General features: G+C 33.8%; 1 protein-coding gene across 7 annotated transcripts in view; it reads left to right on the top strand.

Annotated features, from left to right (window-relative positions):
- The window catches only part of MED12L (mediator complex subunit 12L), a 167569-nt gene that overhangs the window by 25831 nt on the left and 124442 nt on the right, over positions 1-17296 (top strand). For 4 of the 7 annotated variants that reach the window (XM_039357963.1, XM_039357961.1, XM_039357960.1 and 1 more), the window contains exons 10-14: positions 1019-1155; positions 12483-12614; positions 15420-15546; positions 15681-15895; positions 17084-17188. In XM_039357963.1, coding sequence (XP_039213897.1) covers positions 1019-1155; positions 12483-12614; positions 15420-15546; positions 15681-15895; positions 17084-17188 — 716 coding nt within the window. The remainder of the gene's footprint in view (positions 1-1018; positions 1156-12482; positions 12615-15419; positions 15547-15680; positions 15896-17083; positions 17189-17296) is intronic. The other 3 variants (XM_039357964.1, XM_039357966.1, XM_039357965.1) reach the window with 1 other exon arrangement.

The raw sequence follows: 17296 nt of genomic DNA, 5'->3' as shown, positions 1-17296 counted from the left end.
ATGAACTTCTGGCCTTGCCTCTATATTTCAATTCTGCTTATTGACATATTTTGTCATGTTTTGGGAATCGTTTTGGAACACTATGTCCAGGTTATTTTTGGAAAGATTGTTTTGATGTAAGATGTGAGATCCCAAAAAATCACAGCCTATTCCTAAAGAAAAAAGAGGAGAGAAGTCTGGGAACATATCAGTTTATCTTTCTTTTTTTCCTTTGAAAAGTTATAGTTTCCTTTGGTAAGCAGGCCAACTATTTAAAGGATACATTTTGTTCTATTGTTCCAGTAGTTTTATGTATTTTCCCAAGAGATTTTTCTTCCACATTTCACAGTCAAGTCTCATGGTACTTTCACATATAACTGAAAATAGCAGAAATATTATTTCATGTTTTAAGTCTACAAAACTTTTCCATTTAAGCTCATCCAAGGAAAATGTGTTTTCTGCAATCAACTGATAAGTTTTTATCACTTAAACTGAATAGACACTCACACTCAAATATTTATGTCATTAATGCCATTTAAAGTTTTCTCAATGTTTGTGCAAGAATCTACTCAGTTAATGGTCTTAGCATCTTTAAACTTTCTGTAGTATAGCAACTTTCCCAATATGGTACCTTTCAGGGATCTCAGACTCCAAATCCCATTATTTAGCCATGCTAGTTGGGAGTTATAAGATCTGTAGCCCAAGAGATCTGGTGGACACTGGTTAGAGAAGCTTACCTTATAGATTTACTTGTGTCTAATAAACACTACGAGTTTTATAGCTATTAAAACATTTCAAAACTCTTGTTATCACTGTAGCAGTTAATTAGGAGATAGAGAACTCTTAGGGTAGACAAAGGGCTTGTGGGAGAGAGGTTAGTGATAAGACCTTATGAAGGAAGACAGTATGGGAAATGGAGAGCCATAAAACAACACACAGGCAATTCCCAATCAATACCAGTTTTCTTCCAACAAATTGTAATAATGGTACAACTTGAATGTACCATCATTTTTTTATTTTCTGTTTTTTCTTTATCCAGGGGTTACTATCAGCCGTGTTTTGCACACTTTGGAGGTTTTGGATAGACACTGTTTTGATCGTTCAGATTCTAGCAACTCAATGGAAAGCCTTTATAACAAGATTTTCTGGGGAACCCATAATAAGGATAACCAGGAGGTATTTGCATTATTCATATTCATTTTTCCATAGTGTTTAGTTATTATATTCTTCTTTAATATATTTGCTTCAAGTTTGATTTTCAAATTGTGACTGTATGAATATAATGTAGTTTTCAAGGTATCAGTTAAGGTCTGAGGCAATTTTTCAGTGTTATACCACTTCGTTTAAGTTATGTTTTGTAATCCCAACTTGTCAAGAAACTAATTTTTAATCTGACAATTGTGTACAGAAATGTCAAATGAGCAGCTGTGCAAATAACAACACAATGAAAGTGTGTTTACATGTTTCTTGAAATGATTTGTTTTTGGCTGCTCTTTCCCATTCTTCTGGCACTCAAAATAAATTTTGTGATGCTGATTCATTGCTGAAACCAAACATTTATATAAACAACTGTACAAACCATTTCTATAACACTGCAGAGGAGTATATTTTTGTTTTCAAAATTCAGGTTAACACTAAAATTACATGGCTGAATATTGAATTGAATCTGTTCCTTTTATGTAGTGTTTGGATTTGATTGTACTTATATATCATATTTTGATTGAAGGACATTTGTGATCTGCTTTGATAAGAACAAGACTAACAGCAGCATCTTTTCTTTTTATTCCCATTAAGTTCAACAAGGCTTACTGTCTGGTAGTTGGAAGATGTACTTCTGAGAAACCAAGGGGAGATTTGGTCACAATAAAAAATACACATTCAAATATAGGATGTATCTTAAAAGATAGAATAAGGAAAGTATTGATTTCTTCCTATAGGCAACAGGTTAATAGTTCGGAAAAAACTAAGTAAGATCAGAAGTGGTTATTACTGTGTGTGCCCTATTTCCCCAGAGACCTGTTGGCCCCAACCCAATTTGCTTTTGGCAATGCATTAAATGCACAGGCATTTTTGGGCAGATGAGCTCCACTGGCTAGTTGTTTAGTCATTGCTTCAATAATTGTATTATAATTTTTTTTTACCCCAAGGATATAGTGTATTATGATGTCTATTTGTGTTAATTTTTTTTTACTTTATATTTTGTATTTCATCTAAAGTCACCTCATGAGATGGGCAGCTATTTCAGTGGTATGAATGTATGAAAAAATAACTAAATTAATTAATATTGGATGGGACACTTCCAAGAGACACCAGGGCTGAAAGCTAGACTGGGAAAGAAAACTAATAGTCCTCTGAAGATAAGCTCAACTCTTCACATTTATTTATAAATATTATTTGCATTTTAAAAATGTTCAAAGCAAATTCAAAAGCCTAATAATTGTGTTATTAATATTGATGCATGCTTACGGTTTAATATTCTAACCTGTGTTGTGCAATTAACTTGATAACAGTAGAAGAAACAAAAATAGATCTGTAAGTAGATATACCAAAATCCCTCAGTATAATATTTACCACAAGGGTTCATTTATTCAAGAACTGCAGTAACTACCGTAATGTTATCAAAGGAAAGGGAAAAAGAGCACTGTTTTGTAGAACATCTAACCAGTAAATAGTCAGGCTACCATGCTTAGAAATCTTAGTTGTTTTCTCATGTATATTTCCCATTGTCTTGGCAAAATTGCATATAGGTTGAATGCTGCTTAAGCTCGTACAGGTAGTTCTTGATTTATGATCACATAAGTGGGACTGGAATTCTGGTCAGGATGGTTATTAAATGGATCACTACATGACTTCATTTGATTTTATAAGCGTTTTTACGATGGCCACAGTTTTCCAGTTTTCCATGCTGGAAATGACAAAAACATCATAAATCATGGGCATGTGAGCTGCAAGCAGTCATAAGGGCAAGTTGGTTGCCAAGCACCCGAAATGTGATCATGTGACTGTGGGGGATGCAGGATGACATTTCATGACAGTTGGAAGTGCTTTTCAGGCCATAAAGTACCCTTTCCAAGACTCTCACTTCAAACAGTTATTAAGGAACTGGCTGTTAAGTGAGGACTGTCTGTTGCTTGCTGATCACCCCTAACCTATATTATTTCATGATTCTAAAACAAATAGGAAATAATAGGTTTCTCTTCTATGCTATACCAAACTATTTTTATTGTATTTCCTAGCTTTCATCTATCATACCAAATTGTTTTTTTTTTTAACTTTTAATGGAGATAATGTGTGTAACTCAGGGTTGGACTGTGGGGTTTTGGTTATCTGCAAAAAACAACATCCCAGTCAAGGAACTACCAAGGGAAAGCCACAACCCCATCAATATTATCAGGGCCCTGCTACTGTATATATATAAACAAGGAGCAAAGCCCTAACTCATTAGCGCTGATGATATTACCTAATCAGGTAATGAAACGTTTACCAGCAAACAACAAAGACCTTAATTGATTTGTTGACCTTATTAAAAATCAGTGTATTCACTTAAAGCCTTTAGCTTGCAACTGACAGAACAAATGCTATAATTGTGTATGTGCTGGTGTTGACTTCTGGCTGCAACTGCACAAATTGCCAAATCTTGTCAGCTACAGAGGAATAACATTTTTAGAAAGTTGTGATAAAACTTTCAAGAATACATGGTCAAAAAACTGTAGGCTTTGACAATATTGTTAGCTGGAAAATCTGTTTTTCATGAGCCTTAATGTCATGTAACAAATATAGCACTTTTCTGATATTATATTTTGGCCATAATGACCACTAAATCATGGTTCAGTTGATCATGGTTTATTGAATAAGTAAAATTAACTTACTGTTTTGTATATACCTAAAATTTGAAAAATTGCATCTGAACCACTAGATGGCAGTTTATTTCTTTATCAAAAAAGAGCAAAATTTCTTTATCAAAAAAGAGCAAAAATGTTACAGCCTATTTTCTTTTAAAGCTGGACACCTGTTAGAAAGACATGAATATCTTTCATGCTATTCTTTTTAAAAATAGTTTTTGTGCTTTTTTTCTTTCTAGCAAGTTATTGATTATAGTTGAATTTTTATTCAGTTTGAGCATATAAATTTGGAGCCTCTTCTGTATATACAAGAGTGAAATTATTTCATAATTACAATGAAAAACAGTTAAATTATTTAGACTGAAATATTGGCAAATTACAGTAAAGCCTACAAAAACATCTATGTGATTAAATTTTTTAAAAATAAAAGCTAGTGTTCATTGATGTAAGTTAAAAAGTGTCATTTGGTTGATGTGCTCAGCCATAGAAAAATAAATAGATAAATAAAAAGTTACCTTAGCAGTATGATTTTACTGTTATTTAATGTTTAGTTTGCTGTATCATGGAGAAAATGTATTTATGGGGTCAGAAAGTGTCAACATTGGGCACATAATCACATTTTTAATAATGAAAGTTGTATACCTTTATCTTTGTAAGTTTGTATAAACAAAGCCTTTGAACATAAGATTTGCAAACAAAAAATTGGATTATTTTAGTTTGTTAGAGATGTATTTTAATTTTATTAATTATACATTTTAAAACTTATGCAGAATTCTTTAAGAACATATCAGGGCAAAGCCAAGTGTTTTGAGGTAATATTTATGACATGGTCATAAACATAAGTTGTGTCCTTTGTGTTTCATGTTGTGGGAGAATAACTTTTGGAAGTTTTAAGAAATAAAACTTTTGGGTAAAGGACAGAAGGAACTTATTCACAGCAACCTTTATCCCTTCTCTGCCTGCTGACTATTTATCAGAACAAGCCTTGAAAGTTTTCCAGTAAAGTCCTTAATAAAAATATCTTATTTAGCACTAAATTATCCATGGATAGCAAAAGGTTCGATTCTGTCAACATCACAGTTTCATTTAGTTACTCAAAGCCATGTTTTGTGTTCTCTTGAACTCTGCTCTTTAATACTTACTCTTTGATGTTACTTTTCATCTCACTTTGTGGAGAAGATATCCATCGTACTAAAAGTCTGCTTTCACAGACAATTCTATCTACTGCCTACACAAAAACAATTTATTTTGAAAAATCAGTTCTTAGTGCTATCTTTTGTTGTTGAGAAAGGAGCTGATCAGAAACATTTGCCTACTTGCTTAGTTTGCTTATTTTCTACTGGCCTGCTGCAGTTTCTCTCTAACTTTCATTATTCATGATATGTGATATCAGTTCATGCAAGGAGCATTAATGTATACATTAAGCATGCCTCAGCCTCAGCCAGAAGACTAATATAACCCTCCTAAACAAGCTGAGTTGGAAGAAAGGTTCACGTCATACATCTTGTTGTCAGTAGCTGAAATTTTTAGAAAGGCTAACATAGACATTGAGTCAAAATGAAACATGTTCTTAAAAATAAATCCACCCTTTGTTTTTGCCCATTTGAAGTGAAAAACTGGACTCTCACTCTTTTGGAAATGAATAAGAAAGCATAGGCTACCAGGAAAACAGTTGGGAAGGATGCCTGCCCTAAATCTTATTCCACAAGAGCTGTGCTAAAAGATAATTAGAGGATCTTCATTAACCATTTTCCTAATAAGAAAAGGGCTAACTGAATAAGGAATAATGATGGTCTACTTATTCTCTTTCCATTACTGTACAGTCATATTCATAAGAACCACAAATGAAATTAAATGAAAAATATACAGTCCATTAATATAGATCAAACAAATAGATGTGCAGATAGAGAAAATATTCAGCAGACCAAATTATATGTGCCATTGTTTGCCCACTGAAATTCATTTGCAGGTTCTATCCCTGATACCATAGTTTCCTAGGAGTTGAAGTCCACAAGTCTTAATGTTGCCAGATATGGAGACCTCTCATTTAGACTATTGAGTCTTATCTCCTGTTCAGTGCAAAGATCCAAATTAAAGCATCCTAGACAGATTGCTGTCTAGCATCCATACTTAATTACATCAAATCCACTATTTTGTATAATTGTTTCCATTGTTGAATTGTTCTTAATATTAGAAAGTTTTTTTATGACATACAATTGGTAGATTAGACCCATTATTCTATGTCCTGAACTTTCAAACAAAAGAGAATATGTCTTTGAATCTTGATCTCTATCCAATTGTATTGGAATATTAATGAGTATTCTTTTTTAAACTAGTTAAGCATCCATTTAATTTTATCCCATCCAGGCCACACATGCTGAAATACTGGATCACATGTTTTATTGAAATCAAGCTATACTATGTATAAAACTTCCTTGCAGTCTGGTAAAGAAATTATTTCATCCAAACATGAGACAAAGTTGATTTGGCAAAATTTGTTCATAACAAATTGGTGTTGACTTTTTTGGCTATCTGATCATCAGCTAATCTAGCAATTCTTATTTTTTCTAAATCCTCTACTGACTTTTATTATATACCTTAGTTCTTACATAAGAACTTGTGTTTTCATATCTTTTTAGTCAGAATTTGGTCAAATATGGCTGCAGCTCCTGCCTTATTTTATCATGCACTACTATCAGCTATGGCGAATCTACACTAGGTTAGTATTGCTGGTTTAACAGATGAAGTTGTCAGTTTATTGATGTACTAATGTATTTTTCAGCTCCAAAGTGTTTTTTGCTTTAGTGGATCTGTGGTTGGGTGATACTTCAGAAAAAGGCCTCAATAGCAGTCTTAACCTCTTCCTGTCATAGGAGGCGGTTTGCTGATAAAATTTGGTTGGCATAGGAAGAAGATATGCTTTGCTTAATAAAAGCATTGCAGTCATTTTACAACAGAATATTTTTTAGCAAACTCTAAATGGCAAATTAGAAAGTTGTCTGCAAATCAGAAGATAGCATTACAAATATGCAGAACAGAATGAAGTTTTGGGAAAATTCAGAAAAAGCAAGGAGAATCCTATTAGTTGATTTTGCTGAATTGTATGAGAAATTTTGACTAAACTAAACATTAAAATTACTAGAATTTTCAGTTGATTTCCTGTTGTAAAAACTGAGTAGCAAAGGAGAGATTGCAGAGCTGTGAAGCAAAAAATAATACTGAGGATTATTGTAAGATATGAAGCTGCAGCTTTTAAAATTTACTCTTTGATGCTTGGTTTGACCTTTGGGTTTTTCTTCTGTTTTTGTCAATTTTCATAGCATTAAAAAAGAGCAAGGAAATTGGTAACACATATCTTACTAAGAACCAGCAACACATATTTAGTTTACTTGAAGAGTTTACTACATGTTAAGAGCCAAGATCTTTTTAATGTAGGATGCATTTACCATCCCACAGGAAGGAACCTTTAGCAAGCAGACTTTCAGATATTAAATGCCCGTGTTCCAATAGCTTAAGCTAATTTCACTTTTTGCTATGATTCTATAGAATTGGGAAGTTGAATAGGCTTTCTTGCTTTAAGCATCATTGAGCCATCAGCTTGTCTTTTTTCAATTTCATAAACATTGCCATAAAAGGTATTTAAAATCTTCCATGCATAAAAGAATTGCATCAAAAGGTAACCATACTAGTCTTCCATTAAAGTTCTTGAAATCTGGGCTAAAATGATATGTAACATAATTTCAGTCATCAATACAGTTTTAAAAATGATATTCTACAAATTTCTGACTACTTGTATTAAACTATTGGTAAGCGTTCAAACATTATCACACATTCGTTTTTAAATAGAAAATATAATTTAGTTCATGTAAACATTTACACATTGGTTGCAGAAAGTCACTGTTGTTATTCTGAGTTGCTTAACAATGTTTAGCTTTTGTGAGGCAGAACAAGCTGGTTTTTCTTATTTTTGCTTTATTTGTGCTACTGTCCACCCCCCCACCCAGTTTTCTGGATCTCTGTTAAACAAGCAAGGAATTTTTACAGAATCCAGCCATGCTTTCCTAATGAAGAGTTTACTGCTTCTTAAAATGCTGTGCCTTGAATTTTGCCTAACAGCATCTTCCTTACCTCTTTGGTCAGTGCTGTTAGACTGGAACGTCACTTAGGAACAAGGACTATGGGATACCCTGTGCTGCTTCTGCATTGAAAGATCAGGTTAGGGATAGATTGTCATGGTGAAAATCTATGTAGTTGCTTAGAATTGACAACAAATTGTTGGCATATAATCAATCAACCAATTGTTTGTTTAAAAATTATTCCATATCTATTTAATAATATATTAAGCTCGGGTACTTAATTTTGTAATAATCACTGTTAGAATCCTTGAATTTAAGTTGCAAGAAAGTATTGTATAGATTAAGCAGAATCTGGAGCATGGTAGATAAATAAAAGATGGAATAACAGACTTGTGGTTCATAGAGATTCTGAGGTTTTAAGGTCAATATTTTTGACCTAAAGCAGGAAGATAAATAAGCATGAGACTATAGATATCCAGACTTTTTACAGTTCATTTTATATAGCTCATCTGCTGTAGAGTAGCCTAAGGAAGGAAATGGCATGAATCTTCATACTATTTGTAGTCACAATGCTGGTAGTGCCCAAAATATGTCGGAATATGCAGAACATTAGTTTTGTTCTTCATAAACCAAGACACTTTTAGTTGTAAATTTAGTTATATACTCTGCCTACAGTCCTTAATCTGCTTTTCCTAGCAGAAAGTTTTATTCCTACTTCCTGGACTTCTCCTTGGTTTTAGTCATTGTGTTCTGTTCCTAATCAAAATCACCTTTCATATGATAGACAATATAGACAACTCAGAAAAGGTTAAATAGAATCATTACCTGAAGATTATTCTGTTTCAATAAATTGTTGCTATTTCTAATTGAGCTCTATACTCTGTATGCTTTTGGATAAGTCTCTGAAAATCATAAATTCTGAAAGATGAGCAGAACTTCAATGCTGGTAATTGGGTGTTGTTATTCTTTTATGGTATTAACTCAGTGTCTGGCTTTGGTCTGTATATAAAATTATTTTGCATGATCTTGTTTCCAGGTGTTCATAGGAACAACTGTGCTTCTCTGAAACTAGAAGCAAATATTTTCTATTTCCTCTAACTATGTCATTATTAGTTTTTACTCAGTAGTACCACAATATGTCTATTTATATACATTTATTTATTCTAACCATCTCTTTTGCCAATATAATTTATTTCACATTTGGGATTGTAGATATAGCTGGAAAAAAGGTCTGTGATAAATATATATTTAAATACTTAAGGCATTTATGAAATAAACTTTTTAAAAACATGTCTTCACTTTTACAGTTGAATTTATTCTGAATTCATTGTACTATGAATTTGTATTTTGTGTGTTAGATATGAGGACTTTGTGCTCTTATTCTGCTTACATCTTTAAACCTTTGAAATGTTTGCTTTAATCTGCAGTTCCAAATCAGAGTTGTGTCAGTCTGAAAATTGCATCAGTATAAGAGCCAAAAGTAAACAGGGCTTGTTTAAAATTCTTTTTGAAATAGCACTAGACACTGGAAGGACATGTAATCAATCCAGTGAAGGATAACATTATTAAGAGTTAGATACAAAATATATCAGGGATGGAAAGTATGGCTTCAAAGATTGGGGCAGTCTGAAACCTTCTTGATTTCAATCTTTTTGTAGTGGATACTTGGTCAAATAATGAGTGTGCCAGATCATGTAACACCTTTTCGTATTCCATGTGTTGTGCCATACTCCTTCTAATACCTGGTGGGGCTATTCCCAGCAAAATATATAGCTTGTCAAGGGGTGGGACACAGACATCTATATATCACTCATGCAGCGAGAAATGTGCAGTAAGATGTATATGTATGCAAAATTATGCAATACATATATATATATGTATGCAGCAAAGTGGGCTGCAAACAAATTTAATAAATAAACAAATAAAACATTTTTGAACCTCATTGTTGGAGAAGACTCATGAGAATACAATAGACAGCCAAGAAACTGGACAAATGAATAATCAAACAAATCAACCCAGAGTCTTCACTTGAGGCACAAATGATCAGGTTAAATTTTTTCTTCTTCAGACATATTATGTGAAGACTTAACTTTGTGGAGAAGACTCTAAGTTAGTGCTGGGAAAAGATGAAAAGAAAAAGGTGGATGAATTCAGTTACCATGACAATGGATACATTGTTGGAAGACCTGACAAACAAGATTAGGGACAGATCGTCATGGGGAAAAAAAATCTATGTGATTGCTAGGCACATAATCAATCTCAGCTTGTTGTATTCTTTAGCCATTGCTTTCTTCCTTGAGATTATGGTTTCCTGGCATCTGTCACTTCTCTCCATCTTATTTCTGTTTCAATTCTGTCCTTCTCTTATGGCATCCTTCTATTTGTTACTCATGACCAGAGGCCTGAGATGGCCTCTGTTGAAAGTGGTCAATTCCCATCAGTACTTTTTTCAAAAAAAAAAAAAAAGGTGCCGGAACTCACACACGTCATACAACCTGCCTTGCCTACCCTACAAGGTTCCATCCAAAAAAGGTGCTGGAACTCTGTTCTGGGTGTTCTATGAGAAAAAAAGCATACTAGGAAAGTGGTCAATTCCTATCATACTAGGAATTGGAGATGGTGAGCAGCTGTGGCTTCTCCATTTCACTATCTTGGGGCTAATTGTTATACATATGGTAAAGAAGAGGAAGAACAGGATGTTCTTAGCTGTTCTTCCTTTCCTTCTACAAAACAGGCCAACGTCTGTTTTGCAAGAGTTTCAGTTTCAGGTGTGTAATGGGTACATTAGTGCATCTGCAGGACTTGTGATGGCCATTTTCCCTCTTTAATTTTCCCCAACTTCAAAAAAATAATTTTTTTGACCTCAGCCATCCTTGGAAGTTCTGAGATCCAGAGAAGGAATGCTGGTGGGTGGAAGCCCCAAGCTATCCATTTTGCAATATATATTTAGTATTTATATTTGGTAACTTTAAATCATTGACTTAATGTTCCAGATATATATGTCAGAAGACTAATTATAGAAGTTGCACATTTCTATAATTCTTATAATATGTGATAAACACTAGGATGAATCTATCTATCTATCTATCTATCTATCTATCTATCTATCTATCTATCTATCTATCTATCTATCTATCTTAGTGTTCTTTACACACACATACACACACAAACACTCATGCTGTATCATTCTTTTCAGGAATTATACCTGAGCAAATACTTGTAGTTTTCTTAGCAAGATTTTTCAGAAGATATTTGACATTGCCTCCTTCCTAGGGCTGAGAGAAAGTGACTGGCCCAAAGTCATCCAGCTGGTTTTTTGCCTAAAATGGGACCAAAATTCATGGTCTCTCGGTTTCCAGTCTGATGCCTTAATCATTACACCAACCTGGCTCTCATGTTCTGCTGTTTATTTTTAATCAAATGTGAATGTTGTTTTGTAATTTTTGTGGATGATGTGCAACATTTACTTTGTAATAGTTTTGTGATTTTTATGTACAACCCCCCCATGCAAGATAAAATATACAAAATTTGAAAACAAAAATATGGAAACAATGGAATAGAATTGGAGAAACTATTTAGAAATTTTGAAAGCTAGACATAAATTAAAATATTAATTAAAAATACTTGAAGGCTTTTAAAAGTAAAAATTTAGTTTAAAAAGAACAGCTAATGAAACTCAGTTCTTAAAGCATTCCCTTGCTGTTATTACATTCTTTGCTATATTTTAAAAATAATTCACAATTCTATCTTGGATCAGAAAAAGTACTCCCGTTTTCCTATTCCTCCTTTTTATTTTTTTCAACCTAATGGAATATTGAAAAGAAATTATTAAGAAAAGTTTTAGTTCACTCAGTTGAAGGCTGTTACCCCTCCAGATCCACAAAGTCTCCAGGCACTGAAAAAGGACATCATCAGCATCACTTAAGCTCACTAGGGATGGAGATGTAAAGCTGAATATCATCAGTACACTGATGGTTTCTCACCCCGTGGTGACAGATTATCTCATCCAGCAGCTTCAGATAGACCTTAAACAGGAAAGAAGTGGAAAGAATACTGAATCCTGCAAATTCCCCATACTATAGGCTGAGGGGGTGGGATCTCTCATTTCCAATCAAGACTCCTTTACAATACCACCATCCCCTTACCCAGTTACCTAATTCCTTCCTTCCTTCCTTCTTCCTTCCTTCCTTCCTTCCTTCTTCCTTCCTTCCTTCCTTCCTCCCTCCCTCCCTCCCTCCCTCCCTCCTTCCTTCCCTCCTTTCTTTCTTTCTTTCTTTCTTTCTTTCTTTCTTTCTTTCTTTCTTTCTTTCTTTCTTTCCTTCCCTCTTAAATTTTCTGAGAATGCACTAATTAAGGAGAAGCTGTTCTTGGAAAGTATACCTTATCTCACTTCCCTGGGCAAGCTGTCTCCAAGGCTATCAATAGTGAAGAATAAGAAGACCAACAAATCTCAAACAAACCGAAATAAAACATGATTTATGAGTCTTAATAAAAGTATAAACACTAATAAAATATTCTAATATTATATTCTATAAAAAGTTCTAACATTCAAATGAATAACACATTTGCTTTTATGATTTAATAGGTTGCACCTAATGATGAAGCTGTTATAACATTGCTTTGTGAATGGGCTGTGAGTAGTAAAAGATCTGGTAAGCACCGGGCAATGGCTGTAGCTAAACTATTGGAGAAGAGGCAAACTGAAATTGAGGCAGAAGTAAGTTATCTGCTAGTCTTCATTTCTAGAGGAAAATTTGCTCCATCTTTTAGAGACCAAGCATGATGTTCCTGATTTGCAGTGCAAATCTGTCTACAGAGAATCTTTTGGACAATTCTAAGGAAGCTTTAGCATGCTTCCCACATTTTTGGGACAAAACAAAGAAAAAGCATTTACATATTGGACTTCCTATAGTTCACTTTGAATTTACAGATGGTACATAATCAAAGTTGTATAACTTAAAGAAAGTACTAAACTGCCACTTTAAAACTGCTGGAATTATTTTTCAGGCTATGGTTAAATATCTTTTACCACATCATGTAAAAAAGGTATTTAAACATAGCGGATAGATGCAATAGTCCCCTTTTATTCATGTAATTCAGCAGCAGCCATAATAGTATTTTTAATTCATAGAGGCATGCATTAATTATTTTCTTCTCTGTAGATAATATTTGTATGTAACCTAGAGTCCTATCGGTGCTTGTGGCTATTTACAGAAAGATTATAAAAGATGTTCCAGTGTTGAAGACCATATACTATATATTTATTTATTTGTTGAATGTATACCTACTGCAGTTAACTGATCCCTGGCAGTTTACAGCACATGAAAGAATAAGCAGCAGTATTTATCATATTTTAAAATGTCCACAATAGAAAATAAAATTAACAAATTTATAAGCTCACTAATTAATAATAATAATTAAGCACACTGAAGTCAAGGAAAAGGTTAAAAGTGACTATATCATAAGTATGAAGAAGATCTAAAAGTCCAAACTCAGTGGAATAAATACAGTTAATGCAATTAACACCTGGGCAATTCTGCTCATCAGACACATAGTTGGAATAGTGAACTGGGCTCAAGTAGAACTAAAAGCCCTGGATAGGAAGACCAGAAAATGATGTCAATGAATCATGCCTTTGTTGACATATTCTACTTACCAAGGAAAATAGATGGGCATGGAATGTTGTAAGTATACCAGGCAGTTGAAGGAAAAGGGGTATAGAAGAATATCTGGAGAACATTGTAGAAGATGCAGTGAAGCTAGTATATCATGAAGGCTTACTGAGTACTAGAGAAACCAGACTGATCTACAAGCAAGACCAAATGAAGAATAGAATAGACATAGCAAAGCAAAATGTTAAAACAAGATTTGGCAATGGCTAAGAACAGAAAAAATAGAAGAAAAAGAGGAGCTAATTCTGGCTCACAAGATCAAGCCTTAAGAATAAATGAATACAAAGCCAGAGAAGATAGCCATAGACAACAAATGCCATATCTGCAAAGAAGCTGAGGAAATAGTGGTTAGATCAGTTCACTGCTGCTGGAGGATTGCATAGATCAGTGTTTCTCAACCTTGACCATTTTAAGGCATGTGGACTTCAACTCCCAGAATTCCACAGCCAGCAATGCTGGCTGTGGAATTCTGGGAGTTGAAGTCCACATGCCTTAAAATGGTCAAGGTTGAGAAACACTGGCATAGATTGACTGCAAAAATAGCATGACAAAGTACGGTGCTTTGGAAGATCTGCAAGAAATACCATTTGCTGCAAGCAAGAACTGGTGGGACCATAAAAACAAAGCAAGAGAAAATGAAAAAGCTAAAGTGCTCTGTAACTTTAGAATTTAAACAGTCAAGCATCTGCCACATAACAATCCAGGTTTAACATTTGTTCAAAGAAAAGTAAAAAATGTCTGGATAATGAACATGGCAGTATCTGGACACAGCAGAATAGAAAAGAAATAACTGGAGAAAACGACATAATAAAAAGACATGCAAATAGAAATAGATTTACTAGTAATAGCTTACATCCCTGACAATATCTTTAACACCATCAAACAATATCTGCTTACCCTAAGTCATTGGGGAAAGACTCAGTCAGTGGATAAAAATACCAAATCCAGTCTAAACATCTGACTGACTCTGTGATGAACAATAATAATACCATCAATACCATAGATGGCTAGACCACACTGTGATACAATACATTGCTAGAATTATTAACTGGATAGTGTAACCTGAAAAACTAGAAATCTGATACCTATTCACTATATTGCATCCCTGTAGTGATATTAATTATTATACCTGCCCTCCAGAAATGGAGGGAGAGGTTTACTTCTGGTCAAACAAACTGTCAAAAAAAAAAGCATGCCTTTTCAAAGGAAACTGGATTTTGTTTTTCTTTGAAGATGTTTCACTTCTCATCCAAGAAGCTTCTTCACTTCTGACTAAATGGTGGAGAATGGAAGGATTTATATTCCTCGCAGTCATCTGGTCATTAGCACTCATTCTGAGAGTCATTGAGGCCATATGGAGGTTTATCTGTGCTCTCAGGATCACCCAAATAGTGCAAATGGTTGTGGAACTTTCTTGAAAGTTCCTGAAAGGACTCTGTTGTAAACAGGAGATAAGTGTTGTTGTATTCCTCTCTCTGGGTTGAGAGAGGGCTGTTCAGTCTTAATGTAGATGGCCCCTTTGACCCTCTTTCAAACCTCTTTTGGTTCAAACCTCTTTTGGTTTGAAAGAGGGATCAAAGAGGCCATGGATGAGAAGCAAAACATCTTCAAGGAGAAACAAAGTCCAGTTGCCTTTGAAAAAGCACCTTTGGGACAACCATGACCTGGATGACTGAGAATTTCCATAGATATATGGCTGATTATGTAAAAGACAGTCAAAAGCAAGTATTAATGCAAGTTAAAAATGGTAACTAACTAAATGTACAGGAAACAAAAAGTGAAGGGGATGAAAGTAATTTTTATAGTTATGATACTAAAAATCTATTATTTTATTTTATATACTTTTATAGAGATGTGGTGAAATTGAAATCATAGATGAAAAGGAGTCCATTTCTTCAGCATCATTTGCTGGATCTAGTCTCCCTGTTTTCCAGAATGTTCTCCTTAGGTTTTTAGATACTCAAGCCCCCTCCTTACGTAAGTATCAAATTATATCTGTTCCAGATTAGGATTAAGTACATTTAACATTTTCCCCAACAACTGTATTACTTTTTGTACCTGCTTGGATTTATTGGAAAATTAACAAAATTCAATCCTTTATCTATTGTTAGCTGATCCACACAGTGAACATGAAAAAAGTGAATTTGTGAACCTAGTGCTGCTTTTTGGTGAATTTATACGGCATGATGTTTTCTCACATGATGCTTACATGTGCACTTTAATATCACGTGGAGATTTATCTGTCACTGCAACTTCTAGAGCACGTTCACCAGCTGGGGAAAACATGGATGAGCACTATTCTAAGGAACATGATGTGAAACTTGAGGTAAGGAGTCCATTGTTGCCTTATCATGGAGATGGGCAGCATATAAATTTAATAAATACTTTATGTATAAGATTGGATTATTTGACCTCTGAATTGATATATAATATTAGAAGAAACCTGAAACAATAAGTTTAAAAGATAATTTGTAATTTGCCGTAATCTTTGGGCTTCCATGGCTGCTACTGGATGAAATGAAATAAAATGCTACTTGTCTGGCTCTTCTACATCAAATGGTATTTATAAAAAAAAAAACCCAATAGAAATAGTTAATTTTGAAAAAAATATAAATGGATTTGTCTCATTCAAATACTTCCAAAAATGTACAACTCTTGATGATTTACAATAATAAAAACTAACACAACAATGTAGCCACAATAAAAATACAATATTAAAAAATTAAAGAAGTAATAATAAATGTTATAGAATCATTGTGCCAACACATACCAGGCAACAGCAACTTTCCAAAGTCCTGAGAAACACACCTTTGAAAGCTCACTATAGTTAGTGCAAGTCTATTATTCCTATGTGGGGACACCAACACAGGAAAAAGGATGTACTTAGAATTTGCAAGCAAATTTTGGAGAACTTTTTGTTTTAAGTATAGAGGGTCTTGTTTCCCTCTTTGAGGCATTTGGTAAAATCAATAATGTCTATGGGATTCTTGGTGCTCTCTGAACTTGGTGGTTTTCTTGCAGATATTTCACTACCCAACTGTGGGAGAGGAAACTTACAAACATATATTTAATACTGCTTATTGTTTGAAACTACAAGAATATTTCTTTCCAGCTTTTAAATACATTGTAATTTATGCTGCCTTAGAGAAATTTTAATCCTCTAGAGCAACCGAAATTGTTTGCTACACTTTTTCTTCCTCTTCACTGAAGTACCTGATCCCATAGCAGAACGACACATTTCCTGAGAGATTATTCATTCATTGTAAACAAATCTACAGACTGATCTTCTGAGCACAGTCTACTCAAGCTTGTTAATTTTATTATTTTAAGCACAATTCCAAATATAACCTATCTTGATTGTAATGTGTATTGATTATTATAAAGTATTCATTCTTACTGCATATAATCAGTAATTTAAGTTATAATTGAATTCATATAATTTGTGACGAGTCCAAAGGGTTTTCACTACACTCTGACTCACATTTTTGTTTTTTGTCTCTTTGGTGACAATTAGGAACATAGTCTTATGGAACAAATGTATATTGACTCAGGAACCACTAATATTTTTGATGATGTAGACAAGAATGACTTTAAGACAGACTTTGGTTCGGAATTTCCAGTAGGTTTCACTCCTTATTTTAAACCCACAAACTATATATTTATTCATTATTCCCTTTGCTACATGACATCATGGAATATGCTCTGATTATCTACTGTACATTTTCAC

The sequence above is a fragment of the Crotalus tigris genome, unplaced genomic scaffold, assembly GCF_016545835.1.
Source record: "Crotalus tigris isolate CLP2741 ecotype Arizona unplaced genomic scaffold, ASM1654583v1 scf7180000018970.2248101, whole genome shotgun sequence".
NCBI lineage: Eukaryota > Metazoa > Chordata > Lepidosauria > Squamata > Viperidae > Crotalus > Crotalus tigris.
This window is presented reverse-complemented; position numbering and strand designations above follow the sequence as displayed.